We start from the raw sequence: 23,057 nt of genomic DNA on the forward strand, positions 1-23,057 counted from the left end.
AGCACCTACCTCTCAGGATTATTGTGAAGATCCAATGAGATAATAATTATAAAGTACTTGAAATAGGTCCTTTGTTGTTGTTCAGGCATTTCAATCATGTCTAACTATTCATGACCCCCTTTTGGGGCTCATTTTTACAGATGAGCAACTGAGGCAAGAAAGGGTTAAGTGACTTGCCCAGGGCCCCAAAGCTAGATACAGTGCCTGGCACATGGTAAGTGCTATATAAATGTTAGCCCTTCATTATGATCGTTGTCATTTCCATCTGCAAAAGAAAGCATAGATTTAGAGCTGGAGAAAACTTCAGAGATCTCCTGGTACAACTTCCTTCATTTTACAGATGGAGAAAACTGAGGATCAGAGAGAGCCTATCACTTGCCCAAGGTCATAAGTTAGATGTGTCATATGTGGCAGAGCTTGAATTTGAACCCAGATCTTCTGGCTCCAACACTTGCATTCTGTTCACTCCATGAAAAATTTTAGGCTTATTTTTACAATTATGATTTGAAAACAGGAGCCATTCATTTTAAACGCTGCCGTGGAAAGATTTTGGTATCCACGTGTCTCAATAAATTTGTAAGGTTTGAACTGCCTGCCTTTTTTGTTTATAAGCACTTGATGGAGTTGCTTGATCACAGATTTTATGAGGTTGGCCCAATCTAATGACATCCTGGAAAGGCTGCCGATTTATGTTGAAAGATCTGGGTCTGGATTCTAGTTTTGTCACCTGTGTGAGTTTGGGCTAGTAAAAACCTACTCAGGTCACAGTTTTCTCATCTGTAAAATGGAGTGGACTAAATGGCCTCTGTGGCCTTTTCCAGCTCTGTATCTGTGATCCTATGATCATAAAGTTCTTTACAGCTCTGCATTGTAATGACTCTAATTAGGGATTCCAGCAGCCTTGAAAATCCCCTTGCCTCATCAATGGAGCTCTTTCCATGGTCATTGAAAAGGTGCTTGTCTGAGGTTGTGGCAGTGCGCACTTCATTCAATAAAAATTGCTCAAATGCCTGTTAAATGCATTTAACCCAGTGCCTGGGTTAGACAGTAGGAAAGATATTCAGTCAAGAAGCAATTATTAATCACCTACTATATGCCAGGCACTGGAGATACAAAAGATAAAAAGGAAGCAGACCCTGCTCTCAGGGAGCTTTCATTTAATAAGGGAGCTGATATGTTTATAAAAAAAGTGTATACAAACACATTCAAAATAAGCACAAGGCAATTGGGGAGGAGGGCACTAAAAATTGCAATGTCAGGAAAGGCATCATGCAAAAGACATTGCTTATGTATGGTTCTGAAGAGAAAAAAGGGTTCTAAATAGTTTGTAATCTGGAATTCATGAATTTTAAAATATTGCCTTTTAAATATATATCTACTAATTTAGAAATATGTCCTTGTGTAATCCTAAGTATTTTGTTTTATGGATTTAAAAACACTTCTGAGAAGCAGTCTGTAGGTTTATTGCCAAAGGGATCTTAGAAAAACAACAAAAACCAAAAAGTTAAGAAACCCTATTCTAAGAGGTGGAAGTGGGAATGAGGCATGATAAGGATAGCAAATGTAAAAGTGTCACTATAGGAAATGGAGTGTTGTTGTGTTTGAGGAAGAGTACAGAGATGAGGGATCTGCTTTCATGAGGCATACGATACAGAGGTATATATTATGACATATAAAAAGTTTGAGAGACATGGTTTTTGAGTAACTAATCATTTTATTAACCATGATAGCATATAATTAATAAAAGGGTCAGTGACACTCTTGAATGCCAAATACGCTTTATGGAACCCACTCAACACTTATATGCCCTTGGAAGTGTGGGTGTTCCTGAGGGTGGTAATCAACTCTGATAGGTTAAGAAGTAATGAGAGAATAAATAATATAATGAGAGGTGAACTCTGGGGCATGTGACTCTGATCACTCAGTCTTGGTCAAGGAGACTTATCTATACCCATATAACCCCTATCTTGGGTAATCTAGAGAAAAGGGAGAACCCGCTTTTATCCAGACATAAACACAATAAAACACAATGTGCCAGAATCCATAGATTTGCCTAAACTAAAATTTCTTTACCTTTTGATCAGATCTGAGTTTTCCCTCTCATTATCAGGCCTGTACTTTGAAGGCTGCCTGAATAATTTCAGATTTCTGAATGAGGCAGTAGAAAAGGAGAATAAAATTAGCCCCAATTCAATAATTGGTAACTAATATTAGAGAGAAATGATCATTTTTCTCAATATCCACTGCCAAAGCTTTCTTATTGGCAAGGACGTCCTCATTGGCTCAGGCAGTTGCTAGGTCTTTTTGGTCTATGTTCATTGTAGCCATTAATTTATGTTGGTTAAATGACTATAGAGAATTCTGATAGTTTGTAGCAAAATACACAGTGAACTAGAAGTTGGAAGACCTAAGTAAAGGTTCCAACTTGGCATTGTGACTGTACACAAGTCACTAGAACTATCTGAGTCTCTGTTTACTCATGTGTAAAATAGAGATTAGAATATTTGCAATACCTAACTCACAAAGTCTATTTGGAAAAAAAAAACACTTTATAAATCACAACACATTATACCAAATGACTTATAAGTTGTTTTTGAATTTTGTTTGAATATTTTATATTTAATTATTTGTGTATATATTGTAGGCACTTCATCCCCCTCTAGTAGTACAAGGTAATCTCCTGAGGACAACGTTTACTTTATTCTTACATCACAAGTTTCTATCATGGTGTATCATATACAATAGGAACTTAATAAATGCTCCTTACACTGAATCACGTATCGTCCAGAATCCCAGTTCTCAGAGTTGGCCAGCAAAAGCTCAAATGTGACTGATGGTGGGCATGTGGACCATAATTATGGTTTTCTTTGTTGAATGCAAACAGTGGCAGAATCATAGACAAAGATGTTAGGTTCTATGTCTGCTTCTGCCATTTACTAACTAGGGGATAAAATTAGGCAAATAATTTATCTTCTTTGAACTGAGCTACTCATTTGTCAGATCAGAGGAATTAAATCCGCCTTTCAGATTTGTCATGATCCTCAATGGAAAGCCTTTCGAAAAAGTTGAAAGATCAGCACCAAGGCCAGGGAACACTTTCCCCCTGATTCCAGGAATAAGTCTGGCTTCTGGAAAAACAGTTGCTTTGGGACTTTGAAAGGAGAAAGTTAAAAGATTGTGAGAATGGTCACTGAGGGGAAGTGTAAAATCAGACCATTCGCATGTGCTGTACCTCCTTCCTTTCCCAGGGTTAGATCTGCAAAGAGTGACTTGTTTTGTTCCTTTTCCCCTTAATGAAAAAGCTGCCCTGAGTTTCTGCTTTTGGCTCTTTGCCTTTGAGTGCTAGGAGTGTATTTCAGTAGTGGAAACAAACCTGCAGAAAGCTCTGACCCCAGCATGATGTAAAGCCCTCAGAGAGAGAAATTCTGTTAAAAATGATACATTCACTAATTTCTGGCCCATAGCCAGTATTAAAAACCAAGTTGGCTTAAGTGACATTACTGAGAATACAAATATTCATGTTAAAGACACCACAGACTTGCTTTACTGACCCCACTCCCCCTTTTTAAGAATTGTACTTTTTCCTTTTGATCAAAATACAGCAAACAACACCTTTAAGGTATTGGAATTTCTTGTATTTGCTTTCAGATTGGCAGTACTCTCTCCTTCCCCTCCTCTTTTTTTTAAGCCAAAGAAGTAAAGGAAGGAAAAAAGCAAAAAGAAAGGGAGGAAGAAAAAAAGCAAAAGGAGGAAGGCAAGGAAGGAAGGGAAGAAGAGAGAAAGAAGGAAAGAAAGAAAAATAAAATTAAGCACTTACTCTGTGCAAAGCTATTTATACAGACGGTACTTTGCAGGGAGTTTACATTCTAACAGACAACAGGTATGGAAGGTTTCAGTTGTGAGTTAGAAGAAAGAGTCCCTTATTCTTAGCAGATGGAAAAGCAAATATAAATGCCTCTTTTTAAATGCCATTTACACAGAAAGCTTCAATTCGTGCAAATTCAGGAAAAAGGTGTAATGGTGAGGCTTTATTTTCCGTATTTACTTGAGTGAAATAACAACATGCTGATGAAGTTAGTCCTTTTACTCCTTGGATTTCTCATTATAGTTGCCATGGGATTACAGACTCTAGAGCTGAAAAGAACCTCAGAGGCTATCTTATGTTAATTACATATGAAAATAATGCCCAATCTAGCCACCCTGACAAGTGGTCATTGGCCTCTAAAAAGACTCGCCCCACCCCTTGGTAAACAATGTTTATTGGAAAAAGTGGGCTGGAGAGAGGTCACTAGATTCACCAGAGAGCAATAACACCACACAAGTTAGGAGTGATGAAACAGGTCAGCATAAAGCTCAGCTTTTTCCTCAATTGTGAGGGATAGCCTGGAGTGTTAGGGCATACCCAAGTGGAAGGCCTTGACTCAGTAGTCATGGTTAGAGACACCAACTCACTGGCTGCAGCTTCTCACTTTCCACCTGGAGTATACTTGCCTTGAGCAGTTTGGCTGTTAGCCGTGTTAGCCATAATATATTCCTCTTGGGCAGCCTGGACATTTTCTTTCTTTCCATCCTAGGTCTTGTAGGCAGATGCCTGTAGGGCTTGGCCATAAGAAAAGGTCAGGGTCCATAGTTTTATGTGAGAGGAAGGTATTGATGGCATTGAGGTTGATGCAGGCATCCTCCTCGCTCTGACCCCCAGACAAAAAAGTGATACCAGTGACTGCAGGAAGCACAGTCCAATGAAGGGCAGTTACAGTTGCCATTGTGATCTCCTTATGTGAATACTTCTGGGTATAGGCATGGCTAAAGGTGACCTTGTTAGGCTTCAGCAAGGTCACTTCCAGATAGACATGGTGGTCACTCAAAGCTTTATAGAAAGGAATCAGGACCTTCTCAGGGATGTAATGACAACACTTCAGATTGTGTTCTGCATCAGGGAGGATCTCTGTCCCCATAATGGGGACAAAGCCATTCTGCTAGCAAATGCTGGCCTTTTGGACCAGCACATTGTCATTCTCCATGATGGCAAGTGGGGGAGTATATTATCCCCAAACTTCAATATGTAGTGCCACTTGGCCAAGTCAGCCCCATCCTTCTCATACTTGGCACAGCACTCACATCTAGGTTTTGGGTGGTAGTGTCACCATTGGTTCCTGCCAGAGGCACTGCATTTTTGTCCATCTTGATGCCCACAATGGCACCCTTTGCCTTTCTGACTTTGGGAAAGGGATGACCATCATTAGCTTTCTGGTAGAGTGTCTCATGGAAAAGCATAAAACCTTGAATACAGGAGTTCATTTGATCGTGTGCTGTCAGAAGTAACTGTCTAGAGAGACACCAATTTTCCTCTGTGTTCTCAGTTCCAATGGACTGCAGCCACTTTGCAATGCTACCAGTGAACTCATTTGCTGCCAAGATTCCCTTGCTTGAAGCAACAATTCGATGAGCTTTATCAGACAGTTCTTTCTTTTGCTCTGGTGTCAATGCCGGGTATTGGCAAGGCATGTTTTCTTTGGCTGTGCTGGAAGTTTCCGGCAGGAAGCAGACTGCTTATGGTTGGGAGCTGAACTTCTGCCTAAAAGACTTTCAATGATGGATAACTCACTATCTTTTAAGGAAGCCCATTCTGCTCTTGGACAGGTCTAATTTGTTAAGAAGTTTTTTTTTTTTCTTACATTAAGCCAGGATCTGTTATATGCGACTTCTACCCATGAGTACTACTTCTGTCCCTTCAGGCCAACCAGGACAAGTATCATCCATCCATGTGACAGCAAATTATCCCCATTCCCTTCAAACAATCCTCCTGTGGCATGGTTCCAGTTTTTCTGACATCCTGACATCCTGATCATCCTTGTATGGATAGAGTTGAACTTGCCAATATATATCCAGAACTAATCACAGTCATCAGATATAGTTTGACAAGGATTGGACTAAACTTCTTTTGTTCTGGATACCATGAGCAATGTTAATATAGCAGCCTAAGGATCATATTATCTTTTAGGGCTGCCATATCACATGGTTTCAATTAAACTCAACAAACATATATAGGAATCTAATACGAGGAAGGTTGGGGAAGACAAAATAGCCCTTGCCTTCCTAATGTGGAAATCATTCCAAATCAGCTTTCCATATAGATTATTTTTTATCATCATTTTATTTTTATCATCATTATAGTTTTATCATCTTTTTAGGGAAAAGGTAAATGAAAGTTGACAACTTAGAAACAAGAATAAAGATGATAAGTTATGGTGTGAATAATTTATGAAATTGAAATAGCCCTAAAATGACCTATTTAAATATGCTGTTACATTAAAAAATGGGACATAGGTAAAAGAACAGACATTGTCAAATATTACCACAATTCTCCATAGACTTTTATAGCTAGATCCTGATTAGTGACAATAATGAATCCTGTGAAGTACTGGCATTATTTGAGTTTGCATCATATATTTCCATTAGGCTGGAACCAGTTACTATGTTCTGTATAAGCAAACCTTCAAATAGTTTGAATTAAACAAAATATATGTGATCCTTTTACTGGATTCATTATTTGCACTAATTAGGACTGAACTCTAACTGACGTAAAGTAATGACCACAGTGAGGAGGTCAAAAGAATAACATCATCAAGCAGTGAGGATTTGATTGTGAATCAGAGACCCATTGCAGCCAAGGGCAGTACTGACTTGGGATATAAATAGATTTTAGAAATCTTACGGAAGAAGATGGTGGATGATTATGAAGAATACTGGCTTATAAAACTGAGAAGAGTTAGAGAAAGAAAACAATGATATTTTCAGAGAGCTTGGTGTGATATCCTGTCTCACTCTGGGTTTTTTTCTAATCTGATACAATAGGAACACTAGGACCTGTAGTATTTGAAGTGGTTACTTTTACCACACATATACACACTAAATGCCTTTCTTTACTCTCTCAACAACTTCAGATGATAATGGTCCATACTATTGTTCAGTGAGACCTGAGGGGCAGAGAGGCAGTTCCTATATCCTCCTTGGAGAGGTTCCTTTCCTCTATTTATTTTATGTTATATGTTTACATGTATGAGAGCCTGTTTTTTAACACCATATCATCCACACAGGGTAACTCCTCATTGTCTCATGACAGCTGTCATATTGGTTATTTTTACCAAAAATCTATAGCTCAGTTCCATTCCTTACCTATGGTAGATTCAATTAAGCACTTGAACATATAACTGAAGGGAGGAAAATAGACAAAAACAAAACCAGAGAAAACCATTTAACATTTCTAAAATAAATTTTTTTATCAATGTCAATGGAGCCTCCACATTGACACTCTAACATCTCAAACTTTGATATACTACTGCATAGGGAAGTAGAAATGGCATTGAAGGGGGCAAAGATGGGAAGAGCAGCTACACTAAGCCAAGCATAGACAGATGAGGTTAATTCTGGAGGTGATGAAATTTTGAAGCTGTTGATCATTTCTCAGGATACTGGAAGAAGTAAAGATATAGTATAATTGCTGTTAAGTCATAAAAGGTATTCACTAGAAGCACAAGGCACATCAAAATTGGTTCAAAAATTTACTCGGTGCTTTGAGGTATTTTTTAAATTACATTCTTTTTAGTGTTTTTCATGCCCAGAAAATAGTGATGAAGAGAATATCAGTAACTACTGACCCATATGCTTACTTTCCCACCCCTCGAAATCTTATGAGAAACAACTCAATATATACTGAAGTTGTCCTTGATGAAAATGTCAGAAGGAAATAGCCGCAATTTCACCTCTGATATTCTACCACATCTTAGTTATGCAATCGAAAAGGACAGAGAACATAGCATCTCACTTCACTTGATTGTTGACTACATAAAAAGTGTATTTGATTTAATAGAGCAGAATGCAGTCCTATAAACCTTTCCCTAACAAGGTTTCTTCCATGAATAAGCTAATACAGGACCCTTGAAAGATATAACAATGGCAGTAACTTTGATTGACCCTCTGATCGTTCATAACAGATCAGACATAGAACAGGGAGATCTATACTCACCACAGGTATTTGCCATTGTTATGGCAGTGGTCCAACATATGGTCCCAGTAGAAGAGGGATTCTGGATATAGGGGTAGGTCCTCCAGATGCTCCTATTTTCAGATTGCATTCTGATGATTTTATCAAGCCCTGAAACACAGAAAAAAAATAATAACACTTGCAATTATATAGTACCTACTATATGCCAGGCACCAGGCTAAGTGCTTTACTTATATTTATATACTCATATTACATATATTTATGCTACACACACACACACATACACACACGTATATATATATGTATATACATATATATATATACATATATATATATATATATATATATATTTGATCATCATAACAATCTTTTGAGTAGGTACTATTAGCCCCATTTTATAGTCGAGGAAACTGAAGCAAACACGTTAAGTGACTTGCTCAAGATCACACAGCTAATAAATATTTGAGACTAGATTTGAACTCAGGTATTCCTTACTCTAGGTCTAGAGCTCTATCCACTGTGCCATCCAGCTTCTTCCCAATTCCCACCACTCATGTTCATCCTCACAATTCATACAATAAAAAATTATGCAAATAAAGAATGTGTATTATTCAGTTTATGCTAGTTGCTTTGAAGGACAATCCACAAAGAAAGTGCATCAGGTCATAGGTTTTGGACACATTGCACATTTTGAAATCAACAGAGCTCAGAAGAAAATCAGAGCAATAGAAGAAACTGTACTTCATCATTTTAAAAATATTTTATTTTCCCCCTATTACATGTAAAAATGATTTTATTTCATCTTTCAGAGTTCTAGGATATTATATTTGGAAGGGACCATAGTGGTCATCTTGTCCAAACCACAGTCCCAAAAGAACAGTCTCTCCAACATGTCCCCAAAGGCATTGTAGCCTTTTCTGGGAGACCTCCTGGAACGGAAAACCTACCATCTCTTGAGGTAACCCATTCTTTTAGCAGTTTTTCCTTATGCCAAACCTAAATTTGCTTCTTTATAACTTTCATTCTTTGGATCAAACCGAAGGTTTCTGATCTTTCTTTCATAGGAATTCAGTCTTTTCAATACTGGAACATATCCACCCCAAGTCTTCTCTCCTTCAAGCTAAATATCCCTAATTTGTCAGGTGATCTCCACATGGCAGAGAGTCAGTTTTGTCTCCAAGCTTATTTCTATTCTTTCTAATATGTGCTTCCCAGAACTGAATCCAATACTCCACATATGATCTAACCACATCAGAGTACAATGGGACTGTCCCCTCCTTTTTCCTGGAAGCTCTGCCTCTCAATGCAGCCCAATATCACATTAGCTTCTTTTTTAAAAAAAATTGGTTGCCACATCACTCTGATAACTCATCTTGGATTTACAGTCTTCTTTTTTGGGAACTCAAAGCACTTTTGATGTCCTCAAACTATTTCCTGAAACAAAAAATTTCATTTTTAAAAACGCAATTATTGTTTTAGTGATTTTCTATGGGTGAGACTCATGAAGTAGAAGGAATCTTCTAGGAATCAAATTTGCAAGTCATCACATGGACAATGGAGTGATGTATAGTGGGTTTAAATAGGTTGCAAGACTTTAACAATGATAAATGGTGCACATTAAATGGTCTAAAATTTATCAACAAATAGATGTATGGCTAGATAAGGAGGTGAGGTGATCGTGCAGAGAGAGAGTGAAGGATGATAGATGGACATATTATTTGTTTCACTGGTACCCATGGGAGAGGGGCATTATTTGCTACTGAGCTGTCTTCTCTCTCTTCTTGGAATGCTTGGTGCCCCAAGTGCAGGGGCTGGCATAGGAGGAGAACACCATGACTAATGGTCATAGAAGCTTAACTTAGACTTACCTAGCCTTTGATTACTGAATGGGTGTTGCCCCAGGTAAACTGAGACCTGAGAAAGACCTTAGGTTAAAAAGGTCAAGGTTGCCCACTGCATCTGGGGCCTTTACCAGTCATCCAGATTCATGTTCTGCCACTGGACCTCAATGACTCTGGAGGAGAGAGTGAGGCTGATGACTCTGCATAGCCCTGCCTCACTTAAATCTAATTCACTTGCAAGTGAAGACATCACCCTGCAGATGTCATTGGTACTCTTTGAGAATGAAGGATGAACAATAAGAATACTCTAATTGTAGCAACTTACTTCTGATGCCTCAGAATTCAAGAATGTAGGGTGAGGGGGAAGGAAGAGAGGGACACAGAGGAAAAAAATAAAATAGAGATAATGACCACAAAGCAAATTGGTTCCTGATGTTTTCTGCCTCCTCATTTGGCAGACTTTGAAGGTTCCCCTCATCCTTTACGTTTTCTGGCTTTGACTTTTAGATCAGAAGGATGGTTCTAGCTGAGAGCAGCTGGAACTGTATATGTCTTGGTGGTAGTGGTGGGAAGCTGAGGAGCATTTCTAAAATCCCTCAACTTAGAAGATATGGTCCAGAGTTTCAAGGATTGTCCAATCCACAGATCAAGCCATGGATATTTATGGGCTTCCCATAAACCTCACATTTCTCAAACAAAACAGGAGCAGAAATTATCTCAGTCACTCATGACACTTTCTAGGGAAGTTGGTTGCTGCTAGCTGGGTAGTTCTGGGTCTGACTTGTGGACTAGGTGATGCCTGAGGCTCTGAAGTCACCCTTTCAGCATCATCAATGAAGTAGTAGGGCAGGATCTCAGAAACTCTTTTTCAATATTGGCTAGGAAAAAAAGCTTTAGTATAAACTTAGGCCAAAATAAGTCAGGAATTTGAAACTTAGAGGATCCTGGCCTATGATCATATTACTATTACCCACTAAATTTAGAGAGAAGTCATGTGGGTGTTCATTTACCTGGGGGATGTTTGGGATTTGCAGGAAATATAAAACATATATCTATCTATCTATCTATCTATCTATCTATCTATCTATCTACCTATCTATCTATCTATGTTTATCAGACTGCATGTGGGGTTCTTAGCAAACTATAAAAATAGTGAATATTTTTTTACATTTGCTTCCCCAAGCTACATTTTTTAAATGTTCTGGTGCCAGCTGCTGAGGAGAGAAGGATTGAACTCAGCTATTCAGGTTCAAACAGGCAGCTCTAGATTGAATTTTCAGCACATGCATCCTCATTGCACAAACCTTTTTCTTGATGCCTTTTGTATCCAGGCTTCACAGAAGCATAAGACCCAGTTAGGGACCCACCAATAGACCTCCTAGAGAATATAGACACATGCCAACAAAGTCTGCCTTTTTCTACCTGAGAGTGAGCAGTCTGGACCAAATATAATGAAGGGGGAATGTCAAGGAATACCAGTCCCTGTATCTAAGCTCCTGAAATTCTCTTTTGAGTCTCATCTGACAATTTCCTCCCATATACTACATGGTGAATATCCCAAAGATAAAGCTGGTTTGATGTCTGAGCACCATTACTATTCTGCAACATTGCCCCCAAATCCCAAGTAATATTTTCCTGTAGCCCAAGCAATGGGTAAAGAGGCAGCCAATGCACTAGATTTGTTGTCAGGAAAGATATGGGTTCAAATCCCATCAATGACCTTTGTAGCTAGCTATATGAAGATGAGCAGGTGACTTAAGTTCCCTGGACCTCAGGTTCCATGTATAAAAAAGAATAATACTAACAGTAGCCCCTATTTCACAAGGATGTTTTGAGCATAAAATGACAAAAAAAATGTGTCATCACTCTCCTCTCTGGTGTACAATGTCCACTGTGTTCCTCCACCTATATGTACCTTTTACAAACATCTTAAAATATGCAAGCTTCATTAAGTTCAGTACAAATAGCAACAGCCATTCCTAGAGTATTTATATATAGGGTCATAACTAGGACAGGATGACTAGGGTTTTGCTTCTGGGCCCCAAATTTAGAGGGAGCTAACAGTCACGGGGTCCTCAGCAGCATAGAAACAAGAGAGCTGAGAACCCAGTTGGCAAGAATAATTACCTAAAGTAGAAAGCTACCAAATGGCAGACCGGGGTGGTCTTAGATGCCCCCCCAAGCTGTGGTTTCTGAGTAGCCTTGCATTGTAAAAATGTTTCAGAGTATCTGTTGGTCCTATTCTCCCCTGCCCCTCACTCCCTACCAACCTTAACAGGATGATACCCTGTCTACCCCCAGCAGAGGGCATGCTTGTTTGTGGTTGCCCTAGTGGAATTCTATGGTACTTATTCCAAGCACAACATTTACTAGTTATAGTTCTTTGTATCTATCTTATTTTCCATGGATAGAGTTAATTGAAATGCAGTTTCCCAGATTGGTACTAGAGTGCATTGGAAAGAACATTGGACTCAGAGTCAGAAGGTCTGGATTCAAATCCTTACTCTGCCACTCACTAATTTATGTGATTATGAGCAACATTGCCCTTTCATTAGCTTGTTTCCTCCTTTATAAACTGCAGATAATCATACGTGAATACCTATACTTTAGGGCAGTCATGAAGAAGGCTCTTGGTAAAGTATGAAGCTCTATAGAAATTGGATTACATGATGTCACTTCATCAAAACCAATCATTTAAAAATGTGCAACCACAGCTCATTGAATCTTTTGTGGGATAGTCACAGGTCAGGAGGGCACACGTGGGTAGCCTACAATGGTCACCAGAAAGCAGAACAGTGAAGGTATAGTCTAAAACAGGGCTGCCCTAAGTGTTCTGATCCAAACTGGATATTATGTTATGGTCCTTTATATAATTTATCTGCTCACTACTGTGCTTTCACAGTGAACAGAGTTGTAATGATATGGAAGTCACATAATGTGGTGTCTTTGGCAGACAAGGGTCTTGTCTTTGTGTTTCTCTTTTTACCAAATTATGTTCCTTGGTAAAAGGGTGCTCTCAATCAAAGGCAAAGACTGCCAAGTGACTTATTCACTGTTTGACAAAACCAACAACTCATTAACTGAAAAGCACAGGGGAAGAAATGATCAAAACTGCTGTAAATCCATTAGTGACTAAAGATGTTGGTAATTGAGGCATGTTTGTAATTTAATGCTAGGGTTTTTGTTTATTGAGTGATTCCTTCCTCTTCCCCTACTGTTGCCCCTCCTGCTAAATTACGCATGTATTTATTTTTATGTGAGAATGAATGACTATGATGAGGCCAGACTTCTTCTGGAGCTTTGTGTTCAGGTCTAGGAACCACATCTTGTAGACATTAATGAATGTCCAGAAAAGTGAGACCAGTTTTGTGAGGGACATTTACTTGGTTGAGGAACTGAGGATGCTTAGCCTAGAGAAGAAAACCTTAGGAAAGGAGTGACATGATAACTGTCTCTTCAGGTATGTTAAAGACCAACATTGGGAGGAGAGATTGGATTTATTTTGCTTGGCCTCTGAGCACAAAACTAGGGAAAATGGGCTCGTGTGTCAAAGAGGCAAATTATTTTAAAAATATTTCAATTGGGGCAGCTAGGTGGTGCATTGAATAGAGCACTAGTCAGCAGAAACTGAGTTCAAATTTGGCCTCAGACACTTGACATTTATGAGCTGTGTAACCTTGGGCAAGTCAGTTAACCTTGGTTACCTTACCTCCCCCTCCAAAAACAAAACAAAACAAAAATAGAGCACAGATTCTCGAGTCAGGAAGGCCTAAATTCAAATCCACCTCAGACACTTAGTAGCTGTGTAAACTTGGGCAAGTAATTTACCCTCTGTATGTTCCAATTTCCTCATCTGTAAAATGGGGATAATAATAACACCTACCTCTCATGGTTATTATGAGGGTTAAATGACATGATAATTGTTTATTTGTTTGCTTATTCATTTAATTTTGCTTTTCAATATTCACTTTTATAGCTTTTGAGTTCCATATTTTCCCCCCTCTCTCTCCTCCATTCCCAAGAGAGCATGCAATCTGATATAGGCTATACATGTACAATCACATTAAACGTATTTCTACATTAGCCATGTTGCGAAAGAAGAATGAGAACAAAAGGGAAAAATCACGAGAAAGAAAAAACGAATAAAAAAGTGAAAATAGCATGCTTCGATCTGCCTTCAGACTCCATAGTTCTTCTTCTGGATATGGGTAGCATTTTCCATCATGAAAAATGACATAATAATTGTAAAGCACTTCACACAGTGCCTGGCACTGTATTATTGTTAGCTGTTATAATTCTTCAAATATTCTTCTTTCAAAGAGACAAATTTGATATAATGAAAATATTCCTATAAAGGAAGGCCACCTGAAGTGCATACTAAATGCATCAAAACTGTAAAAAGACAGCATTGACCATGATCCCAGTCTCTGAGATTCAGAGGTCCTTGCCACAATTCAAATAGTGGCTTTTTAAGTCTGAATTTTCTTATTAGTAATAATAATGATAATAGTCTACGATTATATTGCACTTTAAAATTTGCAAGAGTAACCCTGTGAGGTAAATACTAAAGTAATTGTTATCCCCTTTTTACAAAGAAGGGAATGGGATATCAGAGAGCTGAAATGTCTTGCTTGTCCATGGTCATATGTTTATTAAGTGTCAGTTTCAGGATTCAAAGCCAGGTGCATCCTAACTCACCGTTTAGCAGCATCTTTTGGAAGAGGTGAACTTCACTGAGGTCAGTGGAAGAATCTATGGGAAAGATCTCCTTTTCCAGGTATAACTTCCAAGTAATTATAGGCAGTAAATCATAAGATCAAAAGTTTTAGAATAGAAAGAGACTTTTAGAGATCATTTGTTACATCTTTTAGACTAGTTAATAGAGATTTAGGTACTCCCTTTGGTATCTGGAGATGAGAAGGCTCTTTCTCTTGGATCCAAGGTTTATGATTCCCTCCCAGAATGAAATTAGATGAAGGTGGACACCAACACTCCTGTGAGTGGGCACCCTGCCTACGGCTAAGCGACATGAATCATCAGTGTGGCATAACAGCCAAAGGATCTAATGCAACTTTAAGCTTCATTAATAGAATCAAAGTGTTATCCATAATGACATAGGTCATAGTCCTGCTGTGTTCTGCACTGGTTAGGCCACATGTTCAGTATTATATTCATGCTTTTGCAGCATATTTTAGAAGAGACACTGACAAGCTGGAGTTCATTCAAAGGAAGAATGATTTGGATGATGAAGAGACTGGAGAATACATTGTAAAAGGAGATGGGGAAGGAAATGGGTAATGGTTAGCCTGGGGAAGAGAGGATTTAGAGGGGATGTAATCAAGTCTTCAAGTATGTCAAGGTCTAGAATAGGATTAGATTTTTTTTGTCTTTGTATCATAGGTTACAACTAAGGGCAGTTTTTGGAAGTTAGTCTTTGCATAAGGAAAAATAATTTGAAAACAATTAAAGCGTTCTTTTTTTTCTTTTTTCAAAATTTGATTTTAGCTCATTAAATATTTCTCAATTACATGTATTTTTTAACAATTTAAAAACCATTTTGGTCCCAATTCTCTTTCTTTCCACGCTGATCTTTTCCCTTCCCCATCTTTGAGAAGGCAAGCACTTTGATATTGATTATGCATGTGAGGTCATGCAAAACATGTTTCCATGTTAGTCATGTTGCAAAAATCAAATAAAATAATCAAAATAAAGAAATTTTCGAAGTGATTCAATCTGCCTTCGGAGTTCACCAATTCTCTCTCTGGAGGTGCATAGCATTTTCCACCATAGGTCCTTTGGGATTGTCTTTGGATCATTTTCTTGATCAGAGTGGCTAACTCTTCCACAATTGATCATCTTTACAATGTTGCTGTTACTACGTGCAATGTTGTCCTGCTTCTGCTCACTTCACTTTGCATGGGATCACATAAGTCTTCCCAGGTTTTTATGCTCATCATTTCTTATAAGACATAAAATTCCATCGCAATCATATACCACAACTTGTTCAGCCATTCCCTAATTGATGGGCATCCCCTAGATTTCCATTTCTTTGCCACTACAAAAAAAAGCTGCTAAAATATTTTTGTACATATAGGTCCTTTCTGAAGGAGGAAGAAGATAGAAAAGGGGGGGGGGCATGATAGAAGGGAGGGCAGATGGGGGAGGAGGTAATCAAAAACAAACACTTTTGAAAAGGGACAGGGTCAAGGGAGAAAATTGTATAAAGGGGGATAGATTAGGAAGAAGCAAAATATAGTTAGTCTTTCACAACCTGAGTATTGTGGAAGGGTTTTACATAATGATATGCATGTGGCCTGTGTTGAATTACTTGACTTCTTAGGGAGGGTGGGTGGGAAGGAAAGAGGGGAGAGAAGCATGCAACTAGAAAATTAGATACACAGGCAATGGGGCATAGAAATTTATCTTGCCCTATAAGAAAGGAAGGGAAAAAGGGATGGGAGGGGAGTGGGGTGACAGAAGGGAGGGCTGACTGGGGAACAGGGAAACCAGAATATATGCCATCTTGGAGTGGGGGGGAGGGTAGAAATGGGGAGAAAATTTGTAATTCAAACTCTTGTGAAAATCGATGCTGAAAACTAAATATATTAAATAAATTCAATAAAAAAATAGGTCCTTTCCCCTCATCTTTGATCTCTTTGGGATACAGACCTAGTAGTCATATTTCTGGGTCAAAGAGTATGCACAATTTTATAGCCCTTTAGACTTTGTTCCTAATTGTTCTCCAGAATGTTTGGATTAATTCACAGCTTCACCAACAGTGCATTAGTTTCCCAATTTTTCCACATCTCCTCCATCACTTGTCATTTTTCATGTAATCAAAATTATCTCTTTTACTTCCCATGATCCTCTCTATTGCTTGTTTGGCCATAAACTCTTTTCTTATCCATAAAACTGACAAGTACATTTTTTCATTCTCCTCCAATTTATTTATTTATTATGTCACCCTTTATGTCAAAATCATTTATCCATTTTGACCTCATTTTTGTAATAAGTGGGAGATATTGGTCTATACCTAGTTTTTGTGAAACTGATTTCCAGTTTTCCCAGCATTTTTTGTCAAATGTTGAGTTCTTACACCAAAACCTTTGGGTTTATCAAGCGCTAGATTACTTAGGTAATTTAATACTATGTCTTGTGTACCTAATCTATTCCATTGATCCACCACTCTATTTCTTAGCCAGTACCAAATTATTCTGATGATTACCACTCGATAATATAGTTTAAAATTTTGAGTGGCTAGGCTACTTTCCTTCACATTTTTTTCATTGATTCCTTTGCTATTCTTTTGAATTTTGACACCATTTATTCTAGCTCTATAAAATAATCTTTGGTAGTTTGATCAGTGTGGAACTGAATAAGTAAATTAACTTAGGTAGATTTGTCATTTTTATTATATTGGCTCAGCCTACTCATGAACAATTAGTACTTCTCCAATTGTTTAGATTTATCTTTATTTGTGTGAAAGGTATTTTGTAATTGTGTTGATATAATTCCTGGGTTTGTCTTGGCAAGTAGACACCCAAGAATTTTATACTGTCTGTAGTTATTTTCTTTTTTTTGAGGGGGGAAGGCAGGGTCATTGGGGTTAAGTGACTGCCCAAGGTCACACAGCTAGTAAGTGTGTCTAGCATCTGAGGCCAGATTTGAACTCAGGTCCTCCTGACTCCAGGACTGGTGCTCTACTCACTGTGCCACCCAGCTGCCCCAAAGGGAGTGAACAACCCTGTAGTCAGCAGGACACTTGTTATTTTAAATGAAATTTCTCTTTCTATCTCTTGTTGTTGGGTTTTGTTGGTAGTATATAGAATTGCTCATGATTTGTGAGGGTTTATTTTATATCCTTCAATTTTGCTGAAGTTGTTATTGTTTCAACTCGTTTCTTAGTTGAAATGAGCAGTCTTCAGTGGAATGAGCTCCCTCAGTAGGTAGTGAATTCCCCATCACTAGAAGCATTCAAATGAATACTAGGTGACTACTTATCAGAGCTGTCAAATCAGATATTTTTAAAATGTTGATCAGTCTTATGGATTTATTTTTCTTTTCTTCCTCTTTGAAAATATTTATTTGTTTGAAAAATTCTTTCTTATTAAGAATGGCTGTCTTGGAGAAGACAGGAGAAAAATCCAAGAGGAAATGTAAGGGACATAAACATATACCTAAATGTCTATTATTTTAATAATCGAGGTTGTTGAAGAGGGAATTCTTAGTCAACTATGAGTTGGAATCATGGACTATTGAAACCCTTTCCATATACACATGTGTAGAATCGTGAGGAAATCCTTAAGGATTTTCAGGATATAGGATTAAGAGAACCTGATTTTTTAAAACTGAGTAAGCATCCCTTCTTGAATAGCATCTCCATTATTGCATAGCTCTCTTTTAAGGGTTGGCACCAGTACAGTGTGGAGAGATCTCCAAATTCAGCCAAAATTGTTACCAATGGAATTTCCTTGTAAAAGTCTTAAGTTCTCTTTAAGTTGAGCTAGAAGTACAGAAAATTTGCTTAGGGCTTGTGGCTAATTTTACATGGCATTTTAGTGCAGGATGAAGAATGATGTACTGGAAAGAAGACCTGGATTTGAGTCTACTTCCACCTCTGACTAATTCTGTGATCTTGGGCAAATGTTTGAGACTCATTGTTCTTATCTGAAAAGAGAGTTCTGAAGTAGATGACCTCTCTGGTCTCTTCTAAAACTCAAAATCTTTGAACGCCATGGAGGGTAATATTCCTGCAGTCACAGAAGTCTCAGTTTGCCCAAATGAAACTATACATGATATGTGGGTTGTTATAACCCATCCTTTCTAATCACCAATCATTTAGTGGGCTTGATCATAGAATCATAAATCGAGAGCTTGCAGGGACCCTGGAGACCATCTATCTCAAAGCCCTCCTTATATAAATGAGTAAGCTGAGGCCCAAAGAAGTCAAATTAATTCCATAGTCACAAAGGTAGCACATGATAGTGGCAGGAATTCTTGTTCCCGTTCCCCTGACTCCAAAGCAGTAGGTTTTGTTTTGTTTTATTGGTCACACTGTTAGGATTGTTTCCAAGAGTGGATTGATTTACCATTTTTTCTCTGGATGTAAACATATGAAAAAAGATCTTTCATGGTTTCTCCTTCTCTGATGAAAAAGGTGCAGATCCCTGTGGCCTTTGGGACTGGACTGGGCTTATGCCAGGCTCTCAGGGAAAGTGAGTGTAGAACTTTCTTAAGGTGAATTCTTTGGGAAGTTCCCTCCTAAACGAACAGAATTCTGGACTTGGAATCAGTATCATCTAGGTGTGAATCCCATCTCTGACACCAGCTATGTGACTATACTCAAATCAAATAACTTCTCTGAGCCTCAGTTTGCTGTCTACAAAATGGAGATAATAGGTATTGTAGTTTGTGAGGCTCATATGAGATAATGTAAGTATTGCACCTTGCAAAGTGGATATTGCTATATAAATAGCAGCTATTATTATTAGGCAGAGACAGGTCTGAGCTCAAGGGGTTATACAGAGGGAACAATAGATCTTAGATTACGTACCTCCTAATAATTTGACTGTATCTTCTCCACCCTCTTGAAGTTGCATTCCCCCATTGCCTCTTAATATCTTGCTACTGAGGACAAGTAAAAATAATATTGTTACATTTGTATAGCACTTTAAGATTTACAAAGCATTTTCCTTCCAATAACTCTATGAGCTACTTAGTATAAGAAGTGCTGTTCTGTGATGGTTCCAGATAAGTTACTAAAGTTCAAAGGAACAGTGACTTGTCCTAGAACATAGAACTCATGTTAGAACTGGATTTTAAACTCTGGAATATTGATTCCAAGTTCCTAAGACCCTGGAGGGAAGGGCATCTTGCCTAAGAAACTCACTCCTAGAAGACAGCTCCCAAGTTGATGTCTAGGAAGGTCACTTAACCACTCATGGCCTTTTCTTGTAAAGCCAGAACAATACTCTCCACACCACCTATTTCATGGGCTTATTATAAATGTAAAATATTAATAATAAAATCAATAAACAACTATTAAGTGCCTTCTCTGTGCCAGCATTGAGCTAAGTAGCACTGTCTGATAATAGCTGACATTTGTATAACACCTTAAAGCTTGCAAAGTGCTTTACAAATATCATCTTGTTTTATCCTGACAACAGCCCTAGAAAGTATGTGATAGTAATATCCCCCATTTCACAACTAAGAAAACTGAGTCAGTGACTTGCCCAGTCACACAGCTAGTATACATTTGAAGCTAGATTTGAACTTCAGTCTTCCTGACTTCCTGACTTCCTGTCCAGTGCTCAATCCACTGTGCCACTCAGGTGAGATTGTATGTGTGTGTGTGTGTGTGTGTGTGTGTGTGTATGTGTGTGTGTATGTGTGTGTGTGTGTGTGTGTGTGTGTGTGTGTGTGTGTGTGTGTAGGGAAGTGCTTTGCAAGAAACAAAAAGGATGTACAATATCAAACTACAAGGGACTTTAGATGACATCTACTTAGTCACCTTCATTTTTCAGATAAGGAAACTGAGGCCAAAAGGGATTCAGTGATTTTACCAAGGTTATAAGAGACAGCAAGTAGCATATCTGGGACTTGAACTTAGACCCTCTGACTCCAAATCCTGTAATCTTTACAATTCACTGGTATTTTTGTTCTTATCTTGCCATGGTTATGGAACCCCTTTTCACCCATGTATGCTTTCAATTTTCTTTCACAGAGTCGAAAACATGCAAGCAAAGTCCGACTTTATTACATGCTCCACCCTATAGATGGTGGGTGTCCAGCCAAGAAGCTGCGATCAGAAAATGTGAGTATACAATGCACCTAGAGGATTCCATTGCTGATTAGGCCTAATATTCTAAAAGTCATTTTTACCCCCGTTGATATTTTAAATCATCATCTTAATTGAAGGCCGTGTTCAGATTAGTCGAAATGTTAAGTAAATAGAAATACTTTTCATTTAAACATAATATAAAACATTTCATATGTACCTGGTCTTTTTTTGTCTGCCAGAGCACATCATCACTATAACATATAATGCCAACATACATTCATGAAGTGCCTGCTGCATGCAGAATATTATTTTGGACTCTGACAGAGATGCAGAATTTAGCTAAAATATAATCCTGGCTCTTATAGGACTCACAGACTAATAAACATGAATAGTAACTGCGACCTTGTGATGAATTGGCCCTGGGAGCAATGGAATGAAAGGATAGTTTGACCATAAAGAGATTGTAAGCCTAGGCAAGGTCTGAGACACAGAGAGGGTTAAAATACAGTCAGAATACAAAGCAAGAGACAGGCAGGGGAAAGACCAAAGCTCACCAGAGGCAGAACTCACATTTCAAAAGAAGCTCTTTAAGGCTTTCTCATACCAGCCCTGGGAGGTAAGTAGAGCCAGGAATATTATCCCCATTTTACCAATGAGGAAATTGAAGCTATTAGGATATGAACACAGGTCTTCTGAGTCTGCATCATTCTACTCTCAAAGAAACAACTTAATTTATAAAAAGAACAACAGCAACAACATTTACAGAGTATTGTAAAGTTTGCAAAACACTTTACAAATATTATTTCATTTGAGTCTCACAACACCCCGGGAGAAAGATTCCATTATTATACGTATTTTTTAGTTGAGGAAATGGAGACTGGGAGAGGTAAATGACTTGCCCAGAATCGTATAGCTAATAAGCGTCTAAAGCAGGGTTTGAACTTGAGTCTTCCTGTTTCCAATCCAGTGTCCTACCCACTGTGCTGCCTGCCTGACTCATCAATTTTTAGTTGCAGCAAGACTGATATTTACTAGAGAAGTGTTACCCTAAAACCATTTGGGGAAGCCCTAATTCATCTTGGTTAAATCTGTTTCCTGGCTTCTATAGACATACATAGTTTTAGGCAGCCAGAATGCAGGCCCAAGCTTATGGCCTATAAGCACTAGTATCTTGAGCATGGGGATTTCTCTTGCATTTTTGGAAAAAGGATGATGTTTTGACATAGCATAAGAGGATTCAAATTAGTGTTGTTTTGTTGGAATGCTGTTATGCCTCAAAATAGGGGTGATCTGCTCAGGTATAGCCATGTAAAGAGTGGGTATTGTGCTTAGAAAGAAAGATAATGTGTAAAGATGTCTGATATCATGGAATGATCCCTGGATTTGAAGTTACCCGAATTCAAACCTGGATTGGAAACTTAACTTTGGACACGTCACTTAACATTTCTGTTCCTCAATTCCCTCCACTCCAGAATCAGTCATGTCATGGCCTGTGGGTATTGCCAACTGTCCTGGTCCCTCTTCTTTTTTCTTTCTATCCTCTCTCAGTGACCTCAATGGTGCCCATGGTTATAATTGTCAATTCTCTGCAGATAACTCAGAGTTCTATTAATATATCCAGCCTCAGTCTCTCTTGAACTTCAATCCTGCAATTTTTTTAATATCAGTTATTTTCTAATGAAAATCCGCCCTCTCTCCCTCCTACCTCTTCACACCCTCATTGAGAAAGCCAGGAAAACAAAACCCCTATTAAAAACATGTATAGTCAATCGAAACAAGTTTCTATATTGACCATGCCTACAAAATGTCTCACTCTGTACTCTGAGGCCATCCCTTTTCTTTCAGGAGGTAGAAAGAATGTTTCACAATGAGTCCTCTGGCATTGCGAGTCATTGTATTTGATAAGTATTCCTGAGTCTTTCATAATTGTTTGTCTTTACAGTATCATTATTATTGTACAAATTGTTCTCTCGGTTCTGCTGCCTTTGCCCTATATCAGTTCATATAAGTCTTCATAGGTTTGTCTGAAACTATCCTCATCAAATGTCTTCCAACACAATGGTATTCTATCACACTTCTATGCCATAACTTGTCCATCCATTCCCTAGTTAATAAAACCCCATCAGTCAGTTTCCAATTATTTGTCACCACACAAAAAGCTGCTATAAAACTTTTTTTTAATGTATGTATAGTTTATTTCCCTCTATCTTTGTTATCTTTGGGGTATAAACTTAATAGCAGTCGTATCACTTAGGTCAAAGAGTATGCATATTTCAATAGCCTTTGGGGCATAGTTCCAAATTGCTTTCCAAGATGACTTTACTAGTTCACAGCTCCACCAACAGTGCATTAATGTACCCGCTTTCATAACCCCATCAGCATTTGTCATTTTCCTTTTATTGTCTATTGTGCCCATCTGAAGGGCATGAGA

At 38.2% G+C, this 23,057-nt stretch overlaps 1 protein-coding gene and 1 pseudogene across 1 annotated transcript in view; one reads left to right on the top strand and one right to left on the bottom strand.

Moving 5' to 3' along the window:
• ZMAT4 (zinc finger matrin-type 4) overlaps positions 1–23,057 on the top strand; it is a 338,331-nt gene that overhangs the window by 74,341 nt on the left and 240,933 nt on the right. Inside the window, exon 2 of the mRNA XM_036749995.1 lies at positions 20,570–20,659. Coding sequence (XP_036605890.1) covers positions 20,570–20,659 — 90 coding nt within the window. The remainder of the gene's footprint in view (positions 1–20,569; positions 20,660–23,057) is intronic.
• LOC118841282 lies at positions 4,295–5,505 on the bottom strand (annotated as a pseudogene).

Source organism: Trichosurus vulpecula, chromosome 3, assembly GCF_011100635.1.
Source record: "Trichosurus vulpecula isolate mTriVul1 chromosome 3, mTriVul1.pri, whole genome shotgun sequence".
NCBI lineage: Eukaryota > Metazoa > Chordata > Mammalia > Diprotodontia > Phalangeridae > Trichosurus > Trichosurus vulpecula.